This window comes from Jaculus jaculus, chromosome X (assembly GCF_020740685.1).
Source record: "Jaculus jaculus isolate mJacJac1 chromosome X, mJacJac1.mat.Y.cur, whole genome shotgun sequence".
Classification (NCBI taxonomy): domain Eukaryota; kingdom Metazoa; phylum Chordata; class Mammalia; order Rodentia; family Dipodidae; genus Jaculus; species Jaculus jaculus.
The window spans coordinates 102,514,400-102,534,801 of record NC_059125.1 but is presented as its reverse complement, the minus strand read 5'-3'; the positions used below and the strand labels follow the sequence as shown (position 1 = coordinate 102,534,801).

The 20,402-nt window shown below is 36.3% G+C and overlaps 1 protein-coding gene across 3 annotated transcripts in view; it reads right to left on the bottom strand.

Annotated features, from left to right (window-relative positions):
• Positions 1-20,402, bottom strand: part of Col4a5 (collagen type IV alpha 5 chain) — a 240,158-nt gene that overhangs the window by 42,256 nt on the left and 177,500 nt on the right. For all 3 annotated transcript variants that reach the window (XM_045140190.1, XM_045140191.1, XM_004659142.2), the window contains exons 31-37: positions 19,932-20,099; positions 18,736-18,825; positions 18,128-18,277; positions 17,078-17,176; positions 16,097-16,186; positions 15,493-15,632; positions 6,507-6,633 (exon numbers count right to left, since the gene is read on the bottom strand). In XM_045140190.1, coding sequence (XP_044996125.1) covers positions 6,507-6,633; positions 15,493-15,632; positions 16,097-16,186; positions 17,078-17,176; positions 18,128-18,277; positions 18,736-18,825; positions 19,932-20,099 — 864 coding nt within the window. The remainder of the gene's footprint in view (positions 1-6,506; positions 6,634-15,492; positions 15,633-16,096; positions 16,187-17,077; positions 17,177-18,127; positions 18,278-18,735; positions 18,826-19,931; positions 20,100-20,402) is intronic.

The following is a 20,402-nucleotide window of genomic DNA, read 5'->3' as shown; positions in this document are numbered from 1 at the left end:
TCAGAGCAGATTAATCTCCTAAACAAACCTATCACATCTAAGAATATTGAAAAGGTAATCAAACACCTCCCCAAAAAGAAAAGTCCAGAACCAATAGCTTCTCAGACAAATTCTATCAAACCTTCATTGAAGAACTGAAACCAATTTTTCTCATAGTGCTTCACATAATTGTAGACAAGGGGATCCTCCCTGACTCCTTTTATGAAGGCAGCATAACTCTAATACCAAAACCCTTCACATAATTGTAGACAAGGGAATCCTCTCTGACTCCTTTTATGAAGGCAGCATAACTCTAATACCAAAACCAGACAGAGATTCAGAAAGGAAAGAAAACTATAAAACAATATCCCTAATGAAATTAGATACAAAGATCCTGAACAAAATCTTTGCAAACCAAGTTCAATTAACACCTCAAAAGCATTATCCAGCAAAGTAGCAGGATTCAAAATCAATGTACAAAAACAGCAGCTTTTCTATTTGCAAAGGACAAATATACAAAGAAAGAAATCAGTGAGTTTGTTCCATTTTCAATAGCAACAAAAAATTAAATGCCTTGGAATAGCACCAATCAAGGATGTGAAAGACCTATATAATGAAAACATAAAAATACTCAAGAATGAAATAGAGGAGAACTTGTGAAGATAGAAAGATATCCCATGTTCCTGGATAGGTAGAATATTCTGAAAATGGCAATTCTACCAAAAGCAATATACATAAATACCAGCCTCATTCTTCACACAGATTGAAAAATGCTCTCAAATTTCATATGGAATAGCAGAAGGCCTCAGATATCCAAATATATCCTCAGAGGGTAAACACATGACTCTGGTAGTATAATCATACCCAATCTAAAGATATATTATAAAGTCATAGTGACCAAAACAGCATGGTACTGGAATAAATACGGAAATATAAACCAATGGAACAGAATTGAAGACCAATACCTTAGGTCAAGTATACAGCTGCTTGATCTTTGACAAAGGTGCCAATAATGTAGTCTGGAGAAAAGACAGTATTTTCAACAAATGGTGTTGGAAAAATTGGATAACCATATGTAGAAAAAATGCAATTGGACCCACTCATTTCCCCATACCCAAAAATCAAGTCCAAATGTATTAAAGACATCAATATAAGACCTGAAACTCTTCAACTACAAGAAGAAATAGGAGGCACTCTCCATGATATAGGACTAGGAAAAGACTTCCTGAACAAAACCCCAGTAGCCCAGGAAATTAAGCAAGCACTTCACCAATGGGATCTCGTGAAGCTAAAAAGCCTTTGCACAGACAAACATACCTTAAGCAGAGCTAATAAATTACCCACTGAATGGGAGAAAATCATTGCCAGATATACCACTGACAGATGTCTAATAACTAAACTCTACAGAACTAACAAAACTAAACAGTAAAAAAAAAAAAAAAAATGAAACAATCCATTCTGAAAGAGAGAAACAGAACTGAATAGAGAGTTCTCAGAGGAAGCATTAAAAATGGATTACACAGGCTGGAGAGATGGCTTAGCGGTTAAGCGCTTGCCTGTGAAGCCTAAGGACCCCGGTTCGAGGCTCGGTTCCCCAGGTCCCACGTTAGCCAGATGCACAAGGGGGCGCACGCGTCTGGAGTTCGTTGGCAGAGGCTGGAAGCCCTGGCGCGCCCATTCTCTCTCTCTCCCTCTCTCTGTCTTTCTCTCTGCCTGTTGCTCTCAAATAAATAAAAATTAAAAAAAAAACTTCATTTTAAAAAAAATGGATTACACACACTTAAAATGTTGAACATCCCCAACCGTTAGGGAAATGCAAATTAAAACAACTATGAGATTCCACCTTACCCCAGTAAGGATAGCAAACATTAAAAAAATCAAGTGAAAACAAATATTGGTGAGGATGTGGAGAAACAGAAACCTTCATTCACTCTTGGTGGGAATGTAAGCTGGTACAAACACTATGGAAATCAATATGGAGACTCCTGAAAAGGATGAATACAGAGTTACCAACAGATTCTGTTTTTCCCTTACTAGGCATTTACCCTAAAAGCTAAACAACTCAGTTCAGAGATATTTGCCCAACCATGTTTGTAACTGTACAATACATTTTATTTTTTTTAAATTTATTAGTGAGAGAGAAAGGAAAGAGAGAGAGAGAGAGAGAGAGAGAGAGAGAGAGAGAGAGAGAGAGAGAGAGAGACAATGGGCACACCAAGGCCTCTAGCCACTACAAATGAACTCCAGACACATCTGGCTTATGTGGGTACTAGGGACTCAAACCTGGGTCCTTAGGCTTTGCAGGAAAGCACCTTAACAGCTAAGCCATCTCTCCAGCCCCTGCTCAATTTTTAATAGCTAAGAAACTGGAATCAACCCAGATATCCATGATTGGATGAATGGAAAACTAATACATGGTATATCTACACAATGGTATTCTACTCAGCAGTAATAAAAGATGACACAATGAAATTTTTAGAGAAATGGTCAAACTTGGAACAGATCATTCAAAGTGAACTCACACAATCACAGAAAGACAGTTGTTGGACGGTCTTACTCATCTGTGGTTCCTAACCTGGATCAACCTGAGTTGCTAACATACCTGAATGGCATCTGGAGGCTTGGATAATAGGCAGGTTAGGGCTTGGGGTAAGGGAAGGGTGGAGGGAACACAACTGAACCTAAATTGAACTGGTACCATAGAATCCTATATCTTGGAAGTTAGACTAAATGTTGGAACCCTGAAGAGGAATTTAGGGGGAGCACCTGAATCAAATGGTGCTGGAAAGGGTGAGATGAAGCCTAACTTTTCTTCTCTGTCTTTTTCTTTTTCTTTTTTTCCTTTGGCACTGGCCTGTAACTCCTTGTACCGGGACGTGGTTTATATCCACAATAAGCTATTGATCAGAAAGACCTAATAGATCTCTGAAAACAAGCAAGACAGACTTCTGGTAGAGCACTTGATTACCCACTAGAGGTTAATGGTAAGACCCTACTGCTGAAGATACCATAACAGCATGGACCATGGAGAGACATGATTGGAATCCAGAAAAGAGTCAGTGCCCAGACAATTAGCCCATTTTGTGCTGGAAGGCACTATATGAGCTACCAGGGGAATGTGGCTAACTTCTGTCTGTGCAACTCAAAGTCTAAGCGACTACAAAGCAAAAAAACCTGACATGATGCTCTCACAAGTGCAATAGTGGCACACAGTCATGATAGGTAACCAACTGCTCTTGGATTGGCTAACTGATCTGCTCACTTTAAAGGAAACCATATCTGGAACTGGGGAAAAAAAAGCCAGAATGATATCCAGATAACGATTCTGCTTTGCATTATCAAGCTCCCACTAATCTTGGGCAGCTATAAGAGTATGTACAACCTTTAAATTCTCTCTAAATTAATAATGGTTATCTCATTTAAGTGGTGATGACTTCACTCTCCATTGGAGAATCTGCTTCTCTTTTTCAGAGGAGAGCTGGACTGAGGAGATAAATGACCCAGCATACTCCACCCCAGCCCTAGGTAAAACCACAGAGGAATTGAGGAAATAAGCAAGAGTACTGCTTTCTTAGTGAATGTGACATCAGCACAATGGTGTCAGGGATAGACACTGAGGACATTCAACATGTACCAAACCAGAGATCCAGAGGCTCCTAAGTGCCCATCACTGACTTAAAATGTACCCAATATGGCTCAGCGAATTTTGTGGAAGAGGGGGTGGAAAGATTGTTAGAGCTACAAGTTGGGACATGTTGCACAGAGACATTGCCTCTCCCCCATAACTGACTGCTGCCCCCCTAATGCATGACCCACAATTCCCATGGGATTGACCTGCATCCCCAATGAGGAAGGCCTCTTTAGAAAAGGGACAGAGAGGAGGGAAAGGATGGTACCAACATATGTTGTTTACATACTAAATATGTCCATGTCTGATAAAAATAGATTGAAAACCTAGTGTTAAGCAACTGAATATTTTTTTCTGAGAAAAATGAAACCTGACTACTGCTTCATACTACCTTACAGTATAAAAGTTTTATTTGAGACACCATAAACCTAAATGCTAACATTTAAACATAAATGGTTGGATATTTTAATACCTTCCAGTAGGCAAATATTTATTGAATAGATAAATGCATTAACCATGAAAAAACAGATTGCGATGTTGGACCTTATTCAAACAAACAACCTTTGTTTATTATAAAGTATAAAGAGTAAAGATTGACAAAACTGTGTGAAAAATGACTCATAGAAAGTGTATGAGGAATTCCTCTAAATAACAACAAAGACAAAAAAAGCCAATAAAAATGAGCAGAAAGACTTGGGCAGGTCCTTCAAAATGATGATATATACATGACCAATAAACATGTGGAAATCTATTTGATATTTGTAATCATCAAGAAAATATAAATCAAAACTTAAATAAAATGTTTCTTATATACTCATCAGAATTTATAAATATTCAAAAGATTGTGAATACGCAGTGTTGGTGAGTATATGGACAAATGAACGTATCCTGCATGGTGGGGCTGTAATTTATACAAGCATTTTGTAAAACTATGTAATTTCTAAAGCTAAATATATAGTCTACACTAAGATTTCCAAAATTCTACAAAGTTTCTGACTAAGAGAAGTCATAAAATATGCCAACTAAATGATATATAAGTTATGTTAACATCACTTTTTATAATAATTCTTACCTAGAAACACTCCCAAATCCACTAACAGAGAATGCACAATTGTGGTAAAATTTCTCAACTGAATAGTACACAGTAAAGATAAGGAATAAACATCTGACACATACAGAATAAGCAAATCTTACAGACATATGGAGTGAAACACAAGGATAAATAATATATGGCTTCATTCATACAAATTCAGTAGTAGACAAAATTAAAACGATGGTACCAGCAGTTATAGCAATGACTAACCCAGAGTGATGTGGTGGTAGAGTGCTCTCTGAAGAGGCATAGGTAAACTTTATGAGATGAAAAGCATTTTTATTTTGCTATACATGATGGGTTCATTGATATGTACACAAGTGGAAAAAGTCATCTATGGTCTGGATACTTATGCATTTTCCCATTGTGGTGGTTTGATTCAGGTGTCCCCCATAAACTTAGGTGTTTTGAATGCTAGGTTCCCAGCTGATTGGAGATTTGTGAATTAACGCCTCTTGGGGGCAGTGTATTGTTGGGGCAGGTTTTTGGGTGTTATAGCCAGCTCCTCCTTTGCTAGTGTTTGGAACATTGTCCTGTACCTTTTGTCAACCTTATGTGGGCCAGAGAGTGATGTCTACACTCTGTTCTTGCTATCATTTCCTCTGCCATTGTAGAGCTTCTCCTTGAGCCTGTAAGCCAAAATAAACCTCTTTTGCTCACAAGCTGCTCTTGGTTGGGTGATTTCTACCAGCAATGAAAACCTGACTGCAACAACCATCTATATGTTATACTTCCATTATTTTTTTCTTAATTTACTTGGATTTTTAAAATATTTTATTTATTTACACAGAGAGAGAGAGAGAGAGAGAGAGAGAGAGAGAGAGAGAGAGAGAGAGAGAGAGAGAGGGAGAGAGAATGGGCATACCAGGGCCTCTAGCAACTGCAAACAAACTCTAGACTCGTTTGTGCCACCTTGTACATCTGGATTTATGTGGGTACTGGGGAATCAAACTTGGGTCCTTTGGCATTGCAGGTAAATGAATTAATTGCTGAGCCAGCTATCCAGCTCTCTTTTACATGGTTTTCAGATAGGGCTCCATGAAGGCCAGATTGATCTAGGACTTGCTATGTAGCCATGGATGGTCTTGTACATATGATCCTCCTGCATCCACATCCTGAGTTCTAGGATTAAAGGTGAGTGCCACCATGCCCAGTTTGGTGTTGTGCTGGGGATTAAATCCATGGCTTTCTGCATTCTAGTTAAACATTGTACCACTGAGCTGCATCCCTTATCCCTTCACTAAAAAGTTAAGAAAAAGCCAAAAGTTCTCTCATCTATACAAAAAACTAAACTAAGAAAAACAGAAACATGAACAAGTAGGTATAATAATGTAATTCAGACTAGCTTTGACTATATTGCTAAATCCCTTTGCTTGAATGATTCAGTCCTTGCCATTTGAAAGAATTGTATGATGGTTCTACTGAGAGCTACCAGCTGTGTGCCTATGTACAATATACTAAGAGAATCAGCAGCAGGCTAGGGCCTGGCAGAGTATATTATCACCTACAAAAATAGTAAGGCCTCATAATTGATTTGTGGATAGCAGTCAAAGATTGAAAAATATGCTCCACCAAACAAGTCTCTCTGCTCACAGGATATTGTCCTGCTGAGTTGGTAATACTCATTCTCATTTTATACAGCAAGACATTTGGGCAAAGAAAAGTAAAGAGCTATTTTGAGATTGTTGCTAATCAGTATCTGATGGAGAGATAGCCTGCTAGATATGATGTCACTATATGATCCTGGTTAGAGTAGGTAAAGAAGGAAAAGTGCAAGAAAGATGTATGAAGTAAAGGCATATTTACCTGGGAATCCAGGAAGGCCTGGTTGTCCTTTTGGTCCAGGGTTTCCTGGTAATCCAGGCAAACCAGCATCTCCCACAGAACCTTTGAGACCTGGGTTCCCTGGGTATCCAGGTAGACCAGGTTCACCCTTAAAACATGAATAGAATAAAAAGTTAAAACTAAAGTTTCTTCATGACTTAGATGGTATAAAAATGTAGCATCTCTTATTTTGCTATGTACTGTGTTTTATATACATTTAATCACCACAACATCTCAGTGAGTTAGGTCTTGTCATCTCTATTCATAAATGAAATAACTGAATTTCAAAAAAGTCAAGTACCTAATCAAGAGTCTAAGATTTAGTAAGTTGCATAACAAGGTTTTGAACCAAAGTCTATTTTGAGCCACAAGGTCATGGTACTCCTGTGCTATATAGATGCGGTATTCTCATTAATACTTAAATTCCTATTATAAATATACTGTTTTTATCTGTGTGCTATAATGATGAATCTAGAAAATGGTGGAATCTGAAGTTTGACTTCAGAAGTAGTGATCATCATCTATATTATGCAATAATGTAAACCCTCTTGCCTGCTCAACTATCTCCACAGCCCTGTTTCTGATCTCTTACAAATCAAATACATAGCAAAATTTAGGCATAAAACAGGAAAATAAATATTTGCCTTGAATTTGTTCTATATTGGATGTTTGTAGAAGAGTGAATTAAGTACCTTGTGAATGTGATATAACCCCACTTTGAGCCCTCTTGTTGATTATGAATGAACTAAATTTATATACCAAGATAATAAAAAGGAAGAATTTTCTCATATCCAGTTATTGGCAAATCTTAAAAGAATTCAACAAAGTCCAAATTACGTATGATAATTATGATATGTTACACAAAAACTCCAGCCCCTAAGTTCAGCTAGCACTCTTCCTTAATACATTTCCTCTTAATTACATAATGGTTCCACTCCTTAAAATCAAACAACTTTTCAAAACAAAGTAGGGCTGGAGAGATGACTTAGCTGTTATGGCACTTGTCTGCAAAGCCAAAGGACCCAGGTTCCACTCCCCAGGACCAACATAAACCAGATGCACAAGGTGGCACATGTGTCAGGAGTTCATTTGCATTGGCCAGAGACCCTGGCATGTGCATTCTTTCTTTCTATCGGCCTCTTTCTCTTTCTTTCTCTCTCTCTCAAATAAATAAATACAAACATAAAAAGTAAATATTTTATTAAGACTTCTAAAAAGGACTATAATTTACTAGCTTAAGCACCACCTAACTTTAAAAAAAAATTGTATACATATGTGGATGTAATGTGAGTACTTTGTGAGGATGCCAGAGATTGGCTTGCCTTCTTCATTCACTCCCTTTTTTATTTGAGGCAGGATCTCTCACTTGAGACCACAGCTTGCTGATTCAACTAATCTAGCTAGCTAACTTGCCTCTGGGATCACCATCTCCACTTTCTGTGTGCTGGGATGACAGAAGGCTGTCACACCTGCCTAGCATTATGTGGGTGCTGGAGACTCAAATTCTAGTCCTCTTGCCTGCAAGGGATTCAGAGAAAATAAGTCTCCTGAAATAAAGAACAGACTAAGGAATGGACCAGGAATCTGAAATATCACTTTGAGAAAGGAAAATTGGAATATATTTATACTTTTGCCAAAGCCAGGAGTGACTTGCAAGCACTGTAGCTGAAAATACCTGAACATAGTCTAATGGAAAGTTTTGATAAAAATTCTAGAAAATAGAATTATCATATCTAACTGATTCAAAATTACCACTGGGAAACTATCTTGCAAATATAGTAATAGTGGAAGACTTGATTTTTACTTAATATCACTCAGACAAAACTGTCTTTAAGGTCACTTTGTTGTATCATATACATTCATACAGAAATAGAACTCACTTTTATATCATATCTGTTGTTAAAATATAAAATGGTAATCCAAGAGTAACTGGATCACAGGTAATCTCAACTATATGATAGTGATAATATTTTCTCTTCCATTCTATGCTATAACTATAGACCCCAGAAAAAAGTTACAGGTTTATCCCATTTTATAGGGCACATAAAATTTATCAAAACATAACAAAAAGAAAAACATTCATTTTTGGTTCTTGCCTTCATTTGTAAAAATTGAGGAAACACTACCACTGAAGGAAAAAAATAAACAGTGAAAGGGAATTATTTAGTTGGAAAGGGTAAAAACCATAACTTACTCCTGTGTGGCAAAAGAACCCTTGGTTGTCCATCAGCTGGGAGTTTTAGTTCCAATATAATTAATCAATTTTATATCTCTATCCATATTTGGTGATAAAGGATACTATAAACAAGGCCACAAGTTTCAAGGACAGAGATATTCTATTACATTATATTCTATTATTATTAATAGATTACTATTACACAACTAATAGTAACAACAGAGAAAAGTAAATTAAGCTACTGTGCAATCCAATACTCCTGATCTTGGTTATACACCCAAAGAAAATAAATCACTACATTTAAAAGTAATACCTGTACTACTATGCTTAGTTCAGTATTGTTCAAAAGAGCCAGGATAGGGAACCAAATGAAATGTCTACAAACAAATGGATAAAAGACAGGTGGTGTACATACACAATGGAGTACGAGTTAGCTATGAAACATATGAAATCTAGTATCTTGTGACAACATAGAAAGACTTGGAGATGACTATGCTCAGTAACATTAGTTAAGCACAGAAAGACAAGCACTACATGATTGGTCTGTACTATATAGTACAGTGCTTGGCACATCATATTTACTCAAGAGACATTTTGAATGAAGGAATGAATGAATACAAAACATTGTTTATATAAGAAGAAAGAGGGCAGAAGAGATGGCTCAGCAGTTAAGGTGCTTGCCTGCAAAGCCAGAGGACTCAGGTTCGATTCCCCAGTACCCAGGTAAAGCTAAATGTACCAGATGGTACATCAACCTGGAAATGGTTTTCAGTGGCTAGGGGTCCTTGCATAGCCACTCTCTCTCTTTCTCTCTGTTATAAATACATAAACAAATAAATAAAATATTTTAATTAGAAAAAAACCAAAGGGGCCAGGCATGGTAGCACATGTCTTTAGTCATAACACCTAGGAGAACCTTGACTTCAAAGCCAGCCTGAGCTACAAAGTGAGTTCCAGGTAAGCCTGACTACAGGGATACCCTACCTAAAAATAAAAACAAAGCTGGACAGGAGAGATGACTCAGCAGTCATGGCAGTTACCTGCAAAACCAAAGGACCCAGGTTTCATTCCCCAGGACACATATAAGCCAGATGAACAAGGTGGCTCATGAATCTGGAGTTTGTTTTCAGTGGCTGGAGGCCCTGGCACGCCCATTCTCTCTCTCTCTCCCTCTTTCTCACTGTCTAATAAATAAATAAAAATAAAAGTTTAAAAAAGTAAAGTGAAAACACAACATAATAATAGATTAAAGAAGAAGAAAGGGGACACACAAGAGTGAGGGAGGATAAGAAAAGTATGTGTTGGAATACTGGGGGGAGTAAAATATACACTTGCATGGAAACTTAAAACATAATATTTTTTTTAATTGAAAATCCTACATGAAGAAATTTACTTGCTTTTAATATAACGATTGCAAATGCTGTGATTTCATTCTTCTTTATGACCAAATAAAATTTCATTATATATATGTACCACATTTTCTTTATCCATTCATCTGTTGATGGACATCTAGGTTGGTTCCATCTCTTAGCTACTGTGAATAATTCAGAAGTAAACATGGATATTCAAATATCTCTGTTTATCAAAAATTCACAAGTTCTTTATTAGAATTTCAGTATACCATATGTTTGTCATAATAATGCTATCAAAGTAAGTTCAGTGCTCCTAATAGTTTAAATACTTTCGGTGAACCCACACAACAACACTATGTAATTATGGGAAAGAACAGGGCATAAATGTACTGAGAAAGAAAGTTTATCAAGATTTTACTAAGTGAAATAGCTGGTAGTTTATAGCATGATTTTGTGTATATAAATAAAAACAGAAGATACCTACATTTTGTGATGTAATATAATTTCATATCAATAATTAAGGAAAATGGTTCCAAGTTTAACCATAATATGCTTTCCATTTGTAAGTTGTGTTCCAAAACAAGATATTTAGAATGTAAAAAATATTAAAATTGATGAATTATCACCTGTGTATGGACATTTGTGTATTATAGACCCTTTGCTGGAACAGTATTTGAGTAATTACTAAAAGTAGTTGCCTTTACAAAGAAGAATTGGAGATTTGGGTTTATAGACATTTAGAAATAATGATTCTTATTTGACATTTTTCATATTTATGGCATTTTACTTATTCATTTATTTAAGATCAAGCCAGATAGACAGAGAGAGACACAGAGAGAGAGAGAATAGGTGAGCCAGGGCCTCTAACCACTGCAAATAAACTATAAACTCCAGGTGTATGCGCCACCTTGTGCATCTGGCTTACTTGCTTACTGGGTGTGGTGGTTTGATTCAGGTGTCCCCCACAAAGAGGTGTTCTGAGTGCTGTTCTTAGCTGATGGAGATTTGGGAATTAACGCCTGCTGGAGGTAGTGTGTTGTTGGGGGTAGGCTTAGGGGTGTTATAGCCAGTTTCCCCATGCCAGTATATGGTACACTCTCCTGTTGCTATTGTCCATCTTATGTTGGCCAGGGGTGATGTCCACCCTCTGCTCATGCCAGCGTTTTTCCCTGCCATCATGGAGCTCTTTTTCCCACAAGCTGTTCTTGGTTGGGTGATTTCCACCAGCAATGAGAACCTGACTGCTACACTGGGGAAATGAGTTTGGCTGGTTAGGTTTTGCAGGCAAGCACCTTAACTGCTAAGATATCTCCCCAGCCCCATACTGACTATAGTTTAAAGTCAAATTCACATGTGATTATAAAACGCTTTTAAAACCAATTTAAGTGTACTTATTTAATTGTGCAATATCACCTTTAGGAATATATCTAGTAAAAATAATTGTACCCTTGTGCACAGACAGAATACATAATAACAAAACAAATTGTCTACAGTATAGTGGGAAAAATACCTATTTTTCAAAGAAAGATACAGAACAGTGTGTGCATTCTAACTCTATGTGTATGATATGGAGAAAAACAAATTATATATATATATGTCAATAATTATATATATATGTCAATAATTATATATATTATATATATAATATATATATAATATATATATATAGTGGGGGTGTGCACGCACAAGTGTATATGTGTGTAGAAGAACAGATTCATATGTATACTCCAACTATGGGCAATGCTCCCCTCTAGGGAAGGCAAAGTGAACAAAACAGAGGACAGAGAACAAAATTCGTTTTAGAAACGGTCTCATATTATACTTCAGGATGTCCAGGAACTCACTATGTAAACTAAGTTTGCCTCAAACTTGTAATCTTGTGTCACACTCCCAACTGCTGGAGCTAGAGAACTGCACAACCACACCTGAATTGTATGTTATGTTTTTAATACAAGTATATGTTTATGTATTGTTGGAAAGCATTAATATCATAAAATTAAAGTTCATTTGACATTCCTAAACTTTCTGACATATGCAGAAAATTCTCATGATTATCTCATAATAAACTGATGAACTGGATAATTAAATTTTACGTGGTTTTGGTATATTATCAAAAGGAAAATGCATTTAAGCTATAGTTCAGAAAACAAAATTCTTTCTATGAATCCAGTATTATCCTGATAACTAAAACCAGATAATGACACAACAGTGAAAAAAGAAAATTACAAACAAATTACTCTGATGAACAAAGTTGCAAAAACTCTCAACAAAAATACTTGCAAACAAAATTCAATGATACATTAATAAGATCATACATAATGATAATCCTGGGGAAACAAAGCTGGTTCAATGTGTGCAAATCAATAAATGCAACATACCATCTAAATAAACATAGACAGAAATCTTATATTCCTCTCAATAGATGCAGAAAGGGCTTTTGAAAAAGTTCAACAATTATTATAACAATAGTCCTGGAGAAATTAGGGATAGATATGACAATCTGAAAATAGCCAAAATCATAGTAAATAGTAAATGGAGAAAACTAAGAGCATTTCTCTAAAATCTGGACAGGGGCGCCAATTCTTTCCATTCTTACTCTATAAAGTGTTTGAAATCTTAGAGCACTAAAACACAAGAAAGACATAAAAGGACTGAAAATTAAAAAAAGAAGTTAAAATATCCTTATTTTCAGACATCCTGATTCCATATTGAAAATACTCTATTGATTGTACCAGAAAACACTTTCAGTAAAATTTCATAATTTAAAATAAGCATACAAAATCAGTTGCTTCCATACATACGAATAACAAAATTTCTGAAAAAGAAATTAGAAAAATATTCTACTCACAATAGCTGCAAAAAATAAAGTACCTAGTAGCAAACATAACCAAGAAAGTGAAACATTACTTCAATAAAAACTCAGAGACTGAAACAAGTGACCATAGACAACATTATCCAGTGGAAAGACAATGTTCCTGGACTGGTTTAAACAGTACTGTGAAAATGACTATACTAACAAAAGTGTTCTACAGATTTAAAATGCAATCCCCTTCAGAATTCCAATGATATTCTTAGAATTAGAAAAATGCCCAAAAATTCATATGGAAAACCAAAAGTCCACAAATAGAATATTCAAATTCAGTAAGGACAGACAGACCTGGAGATATGAAAATGGCTGACCTCACGATACAGCTATAGTGACAATAACAGTATGGAACCAAAAACAAAAAGGCCAGTGGACCAATGGAATAGAATATAGGACCTACAAATAAGCCCACCCAGCTTTGGACACTTAATTTTTCCCAAAGTTATCGAAAACATACCCTGGAAAAAAGGCACCCTAGTCAAGAAATGACACTGGTAAAACTGGTCACCTATCTTCAAAAGAAAGAAATTAGACCCTTGCCTCTCTGAGCAAAAATTAATTCAAAATGCATCAAAGATTTTCATTTTATACCTGAAATGTTGAAATTGCTAAAGGAAAATGCAGAATACATTTTAAGATACAGGTACAGGCAAGACATTTCTTGCCAAGACTCCAATAACAAGGACAATCACTCCAGTAACTAATAAATGCAGCTACATGAAATTAAAATGTTTTTGCCCTGCAAAGAAAGCTATCATCAAAGTGAACTGACAGCCTTCAGAATGAGTGAAGTCATTACCAGCCATACTTTGGACCTGGACGAATATCCAGAATTTATAAAGAACTGAAAAAATTCAATACCAAAAATCCCCAATGAATTATTTAAATGGGCTCTTAATATGACTAGATAATTCTCAAAAGAAAAAACAAAAATGCCCAAAAAGTATTTTTAAAAGTGTTCACCATCCTTAGCCAACAGGGAAATACAAACTACAACTATTTGGAGATACCCAATCTGATTGTTTATCATCAGGAAAACAACAACAAATATGTGTGTATATATTTATGTGTGTGTGTGTAGGCTACAAAGTTACAAATAATTATATGAGAGTGGAAAGGAGGTATTGAAGGAGGAGATTAAGAAAAGTAGACAAATGTGACAGGAAAGAAGAAAGGAAGCTGGAGATGAAGGATACAAGGAGGTATAGTGGAAAGGAGAAGGAAGCAGAATTAACAAAAATGGTTTGTTTGAAAATGCTATAATTAAATCTAATACATGGTTTGCTAACTAAAACAATATGTTTATAGTTTACTGAATTCTTATTTCAGTGGGAATTTTCACTTATAACACGCAAGTAATCCATTTTTTTCCCCAGAGGTCGTTTAACAATTCTATTTCCAAACAGTATTTTCCAAGTTTTTAAAAGCTATTTACACGAAGTGTTATCCTACTATTTCTACTTTTAAATACATCATGAACTTTTAAATATCTAGAAAGACTAGATATTTCATGTAAAAGCCTGTCTGCTATGCACACAGCACTGATAAAATTGTACATGTAGCAACGTTATAATCTGAGGTATCTTCTAAAAATGACCATGTGGGCCTTTAACCATTCCTTCTCTGCTTCAAATCAGTAGACAAGTATAACCAAATGCATGCTTAGAAACAGCTGAACAAAATCATGTCCTAAAATCATTACAGAGGACAAGCTTGCCTATGAATTTCAAAAAAAAATGTATAAAATGAGCTAATTTTACTACTTTGTCATACACTGGCAACCTCTTTAACATCTATAGACTAGATGTTGGAAATTTTGGATGTATTTGTCCATTATATACACTTAATACTCTTTAAACTCTGACTGACAGCATGATCAAACCTTTATATACTGAACTCACTAGCTGATCACTGCTTATTGAGTCTATTGGTTCTAAGTATGTTGAAATTTTTCTGAAATAAGGTTTGCTATGTAGCCCACACTAGCCTGGAACTCACTATGAAGGCTAGACTGCCCTTAATTTCTCAATCTTTTTGCCTCAGCCTTTTGAAAGTTGGGAGGTTACAGGTGTGCCATCATGTCTGGCTATAAATTCTAAATTTCAGAACTACCACTAAATTTTCACAATGATGAGAGTAATAGAGGAATAGGAATCTAAAGAAGTCACTAAAAGGGCACTTAAGAAATTTGTATATTTCATTCACAGCTAAATTTACTTTGTTTATAAATCTTTTCCAATTAATACATAATAACAATATAATAAAGAATTCTTCAAAAACTCCATCACTAACATGAGCAAACCGAACAAGGCAAATATATGCCTTTACTGTATTGAAGCATATTCAAAAATTTAAAAACAAAAACAAAACCCCAGAAGGTTTATCTTTACTTTGTGGGGACATTCAGTACAAACCTTAAAAGCATATCTTCTCACAACCTAAGAGAATAGAGTATGAGCAAGTCTCTTGACTAGAGCATTCCATGTCATTCTAGAGTTTCTTGAACAAAGAATCAGAAATGAGCAATTAAAGAAGAATCATAACTGCCCAGACGTATGTCTAGAATATGATTACCTTTGGGCCAGGGAGACCTGGAAGACCAATTCCTGAAACACCAGGATCACCTTTATCTCCTTTCTGTCCAGGTACCCCTGGCGAGCCAGGTTGACCAGGAACTCCTGGGGGTCCAGGGGGCCCATCCATACCTTGAGGGCCTATTGAAAATATGTAGCATGTAATATTTGATAAACTATTCTTTACTTGTGGCATATCTAAGCTGTATACAACCAAGCTAAAAGATTTTTCAAAACACTTCTGCAAGCTGAGTGCATAATAAGTTTCAGAAACAGGATTATATAAAAGCCTATTTGTCAGAAAATCTAAATGAAGGTGATACAGCTGGAGAATTCTTTTTATGTATCTAAAGCTCTGTCCCTTAATTTTCAGTTCAATTATTTTAGTAATGAAAGTTTTACCAAGATTATCTCAATCTGAATATATCAGTATCAGGCTTCCCTGCTAATTCTCTCTCCTTCTCTACAGTGTTGTGACTTGAATCAAAGGCCTCATACATGTAACCACTGAGTGATATTCCCAGCCCACTACACTTTTCTCTTTTCTGATTACAAAGATGGTGAACATTAGTGTGCCTAAAATTTGGGAACGTTACATCACTCACCTGGAAAACCCATATCACCTAAATTTCCTTTAACTCCTGGAGGTCCTACAAGTCCAGGCGGGCCAGGGAGACCAGGGTTACCCTTGGGACCTAGAAAAGTCAAATTAATAAAATTAAAACCAAGAAGGCATGATAATGGATTAACTCATACCATATTAAAGTTCACAGATATAGCTTGGCATGAAACAGGTAAGAGGTTTCTCAGAAATCTTAGGCACCTACTACAGTAATATGATGAGAGGTCTTTTAAGATAAATTTATATTAAAAAAAACTTCCCTGCACATCTTATTTCTTTCTCAAAAATAATTATACTCACCTGATATTTTATTTTTTGCATGCATACATATATCACACACTCATATTTTCACAGATAAATTCAACATAAGGAGACTATTATTTTTAATTTTTTAAGGAAAACAGCAGTTTTTTTTTCATGTACAGGCTGATTACATGAGTCCAGGAAGAGCAAATGTGGCAACCTATTATGCTATAGCCCTAGTACACTAGGCCAGAGAAAAAGAAAGGAGGGGTATGGGTTGATAGGGAGGTACTGGATTGACCTGGATGCCATTTACAGTCTTTCTACAATATTAGTGCTTGAATTATTGACTTTTCTGATAGCAAAAAAAATATATCTGGAATAGGTAAATTATCCAGCGTCCTACCAGGACATTGTCTTATTTACATATGTTAGTTACACTGTATAAAATAAAACACAGCACCTTTCTTGATTCATACCTCTATGGTTGCTTTGTTGCCACATAAAGAAGAAACTAAATAAGCAACACAAAATATTTTTAAAATCTTGTCCATTGAAACTTTAGCCAAATTGCAATCATTTTTGTCAAAGGTAAACTCTACAATTGAATTCACTTCTAAGCATAGCATCATGGTCAGCTCTAAAATATCCATAGAATCATAAACACACAATTGTTTTGCAATTGGCTATTGCAATGCTACAAACAGCTTATCGCACTTACCTGGTGTTCCTGGTAATCCAGGTTGTCCACTCAGTCCAGGTTGTCCTGGGTCTCCAGGCAAACCTTGGTAGCCTTTTGGCCCTGAAACTCCAGGAATACCTGCCAAGGATGAGCAGAAGATGCAAGTTGGGTTAATTGTTATTAGTCAATTAAATGATTTTCCAAAATATGCTGCCAGTGCTAAAAGATAAGACCCTACAACGTAAGATACCACAAGCTATTGTAACAGGACACTGAGAAACCATGTTGGAACAGAATGAAAACCCATTTCTCTTCTGGCACAACCTCATGGCATGGAAAAGTGCTATGGGAGAAGCTGGGGATTTAAGATCACCAACAGCATGAATAAGCAGGGGAGCTTGAAAGCTACACAATGAAAAGTTGTGCAAGAAGTGCACACCTGTGTAATAGTGGTATACAACTTGTGCAGGTAACTAATTGTTCTCTGATGGATATGTGACCCAGCCAATGGGAGGGAACTTATACCTGATCCTGGGAACCAAGGCATGAAATTCATAGATTTCAGAGAAGACCACAGCACTCTCTGGATCAGTATAGTGGGCACATACATCAAGAAGTCTCTCAAATCACTATGCATATCCTCCGAAACCAAAGCTTTCACTCTTGGTCACAGATGCTGTTTCACTTTACAGATAGCAGAGAATAATGGGGAAATCCAAGATCCATAAGTATGACAACTAAAGACACCCAACTGCTTTCCAGGAGACATCTCACTTTCATTCATTAATTTATCCATTCTCTGCCTTTCCTTACAAATAAATTTATTTACAATTGATCCATGAAACCTTATGAATCCAATGATAACTTATGTTTATTACCAAAATTTGGTTTATCTGTCTAGATGACTTGTTGAATTCTGTATTACAAATTATTTCTCAGATAACTTAAATTAAACTTCAGGGGTATAGCATAGGGGTAGAATGCATATTTAGCATTCCCAAGAGCCAGTTTGTTACCTAGCACTCCCAATTCCCACAAATTAAACTTCAGATATGCCAAAAGTATTTGAAAATATATGTGTTTACTTACCTGGCAAGCCAGGTTCCCCTTTCTCTCCTTTTGAACCCAAGAGATTTGGATCTATTGTTCCAGGAGGTCCAGGCAAGCCAGGCTCTCCTTTACCACCTTTTTCTCCTGCAGGACCTGGAAGTCCTGGCTGACCCTGCAAACCGACATCACCTAAAATCACCATGCATGGGGAAGACAAAGCACATCAGATTTATTCATCCATGATGAATGCATGCAAAATTATTTATATATTTCATAATTGGGCAGACTTCTAGTCACACAAAACATTTATGCAACATAGTTGTTGCCTTTTAATTTTATTTGAATGCCTACACATTTTTAACTCAAATAACAACATTTCTGCTTCCCAGGATTTGTGATAATGACAAACACTGTAAGAAAAACAAATGCATGTTTAGTCTGTATATTTTGAAGTAAATATTTACCATGGTTCATGGGATACAAACTAAGTTTAACTTCAGATTGAAAACAAGACCTTTCAATAGTCTCATCACCACAAAACAAAATGCTATACAATGCTTATTTTAACATAGTAAAAATATTCTATATAGACAAAATAGATAATTTTCTTTTATTATACATATCTGTCAGCAAACATAGATTCTTACCTTTAAGACCAGGAACACCACTTCTGCCAGGAATTCCCAAAGGTCCTGGTGGACCTGGGGGTCCCATCATACCCATTTCACCTTTGGCACCTTTGAAGAAAATCAGTAATTAACTTTTTTTTTCTTTTGGAAAGATGAAGTTTATGTTTTACGATTTCAACTGGAAAACTACTGAAGAGTGGGGGGAAAGCAGTGAGAAAGTTTGTCTTTTGCACTTTCTGCAACCTTACTATCCATTACTGCCTATACCCAGGATACAGACATTAATTGCAGCAGCTAATCTCTACAGAGCCCTTTCAATGTAGCAGGTTTTTTTTATTTTTAAAATTTTTACCAGTTTACAAGTCCTGTTGTAGTCCTTCCTCTAAAATGTGGGCTTACTCAGTTTTATTCTTTTTTGTTTGTTTATTTATTTATTTATTTTATTTATTTGAGAGTAAGAGAGAGAGAGAGAGAGAGAGAGAGAGAGAGACAGAGAGAATGGGCGTGCCAGGGCCTCCAGCACTCTAAACGAACTTCAGACGCGTGCGCCCCCTTGTGCATCTGGCTAACGTGGGTCCTGGGGAATTGAGTCTTGAACCGGGGTCCTTAGGCTTCACAGACAAGCGCTTAACCGCTAAGCCATCTCTCCAGCCCATCAGTTTTATTCTTGAGTATATGACACAGTGTATCTCCTGTTCATAAGAACTCTTGTGTTTTCTACCTGGGGACTTTTGGCTTTTGAAATTCTTTCCTGGGAAGCAAATTTCCATGAAGTGGTAGAAAGTACTTTGATACTGTGATGATAGGAGGACCAAGCTATGTGAAGAGCCACCATGATGAGATGTGATGTGAGTCAAACAATACCCAGGTGCTCTCCAACCACTTTTGTTGGCATTATATGGACTATAGATAATCTAGCAAAGCCAGCCCTTGATTTCTACCCACAGAATCTTAAGAAGAATAAAAAAAAGCAGCATAAACCATTACAGTTGAGGCTGTTTCTTATATAACAATGTATAGCTAGACTTTTTATAGAGAAAGATATAGTGCAAATAGCAAATAGTTCTCTGCAAAGACATTTAACACTTTTCCTTAATAGATAGTGCCAAACTACAAAAAGCAAATGCAAGGATCCCCTACCAGAATCATATTACTACTAAGTCCCTAAACAAACAACAACAAAGCCATATTATTAAACAAATCAAACAAATTACCTGGAAATCCTGGGGCACCTGCTTTTCCTGGAATGCCTGGTGATCCTGGGGGTCCTACAGGACCAGGTGCTCCAGGGATCCCTGGACTTCCCCTTTCACCAGGGGGTCCTGGAACATCAAATCCAGGAGGTCCTGGATCCCCTTTCTCTCCTGGTAATCCATGCACACCTAGTTAATGAAAGGATTAACAAACATTGAAACAATTTTAAGAGATGTACCTTGTGGTTATTTTTCAAGCAAAGAAATGATACAACCCTATATATAACAAACTTAAGAGCAAGTTAGAGAACTTTTGGTATCATGAACATAAAATGATTGAAAAAAATCCTCATTTCAGATTTTGTTTGTTTGTTGAGGTAGGGTCTCACTCTGGTTCAGTCTGACCTAGAATTAATTATGCAGTCTCAGGTGGCCTCTCCTCCAACCTCTTCCTCCTCAGTGCTGGGATTAAAGGCATGTTCCACCACAGCC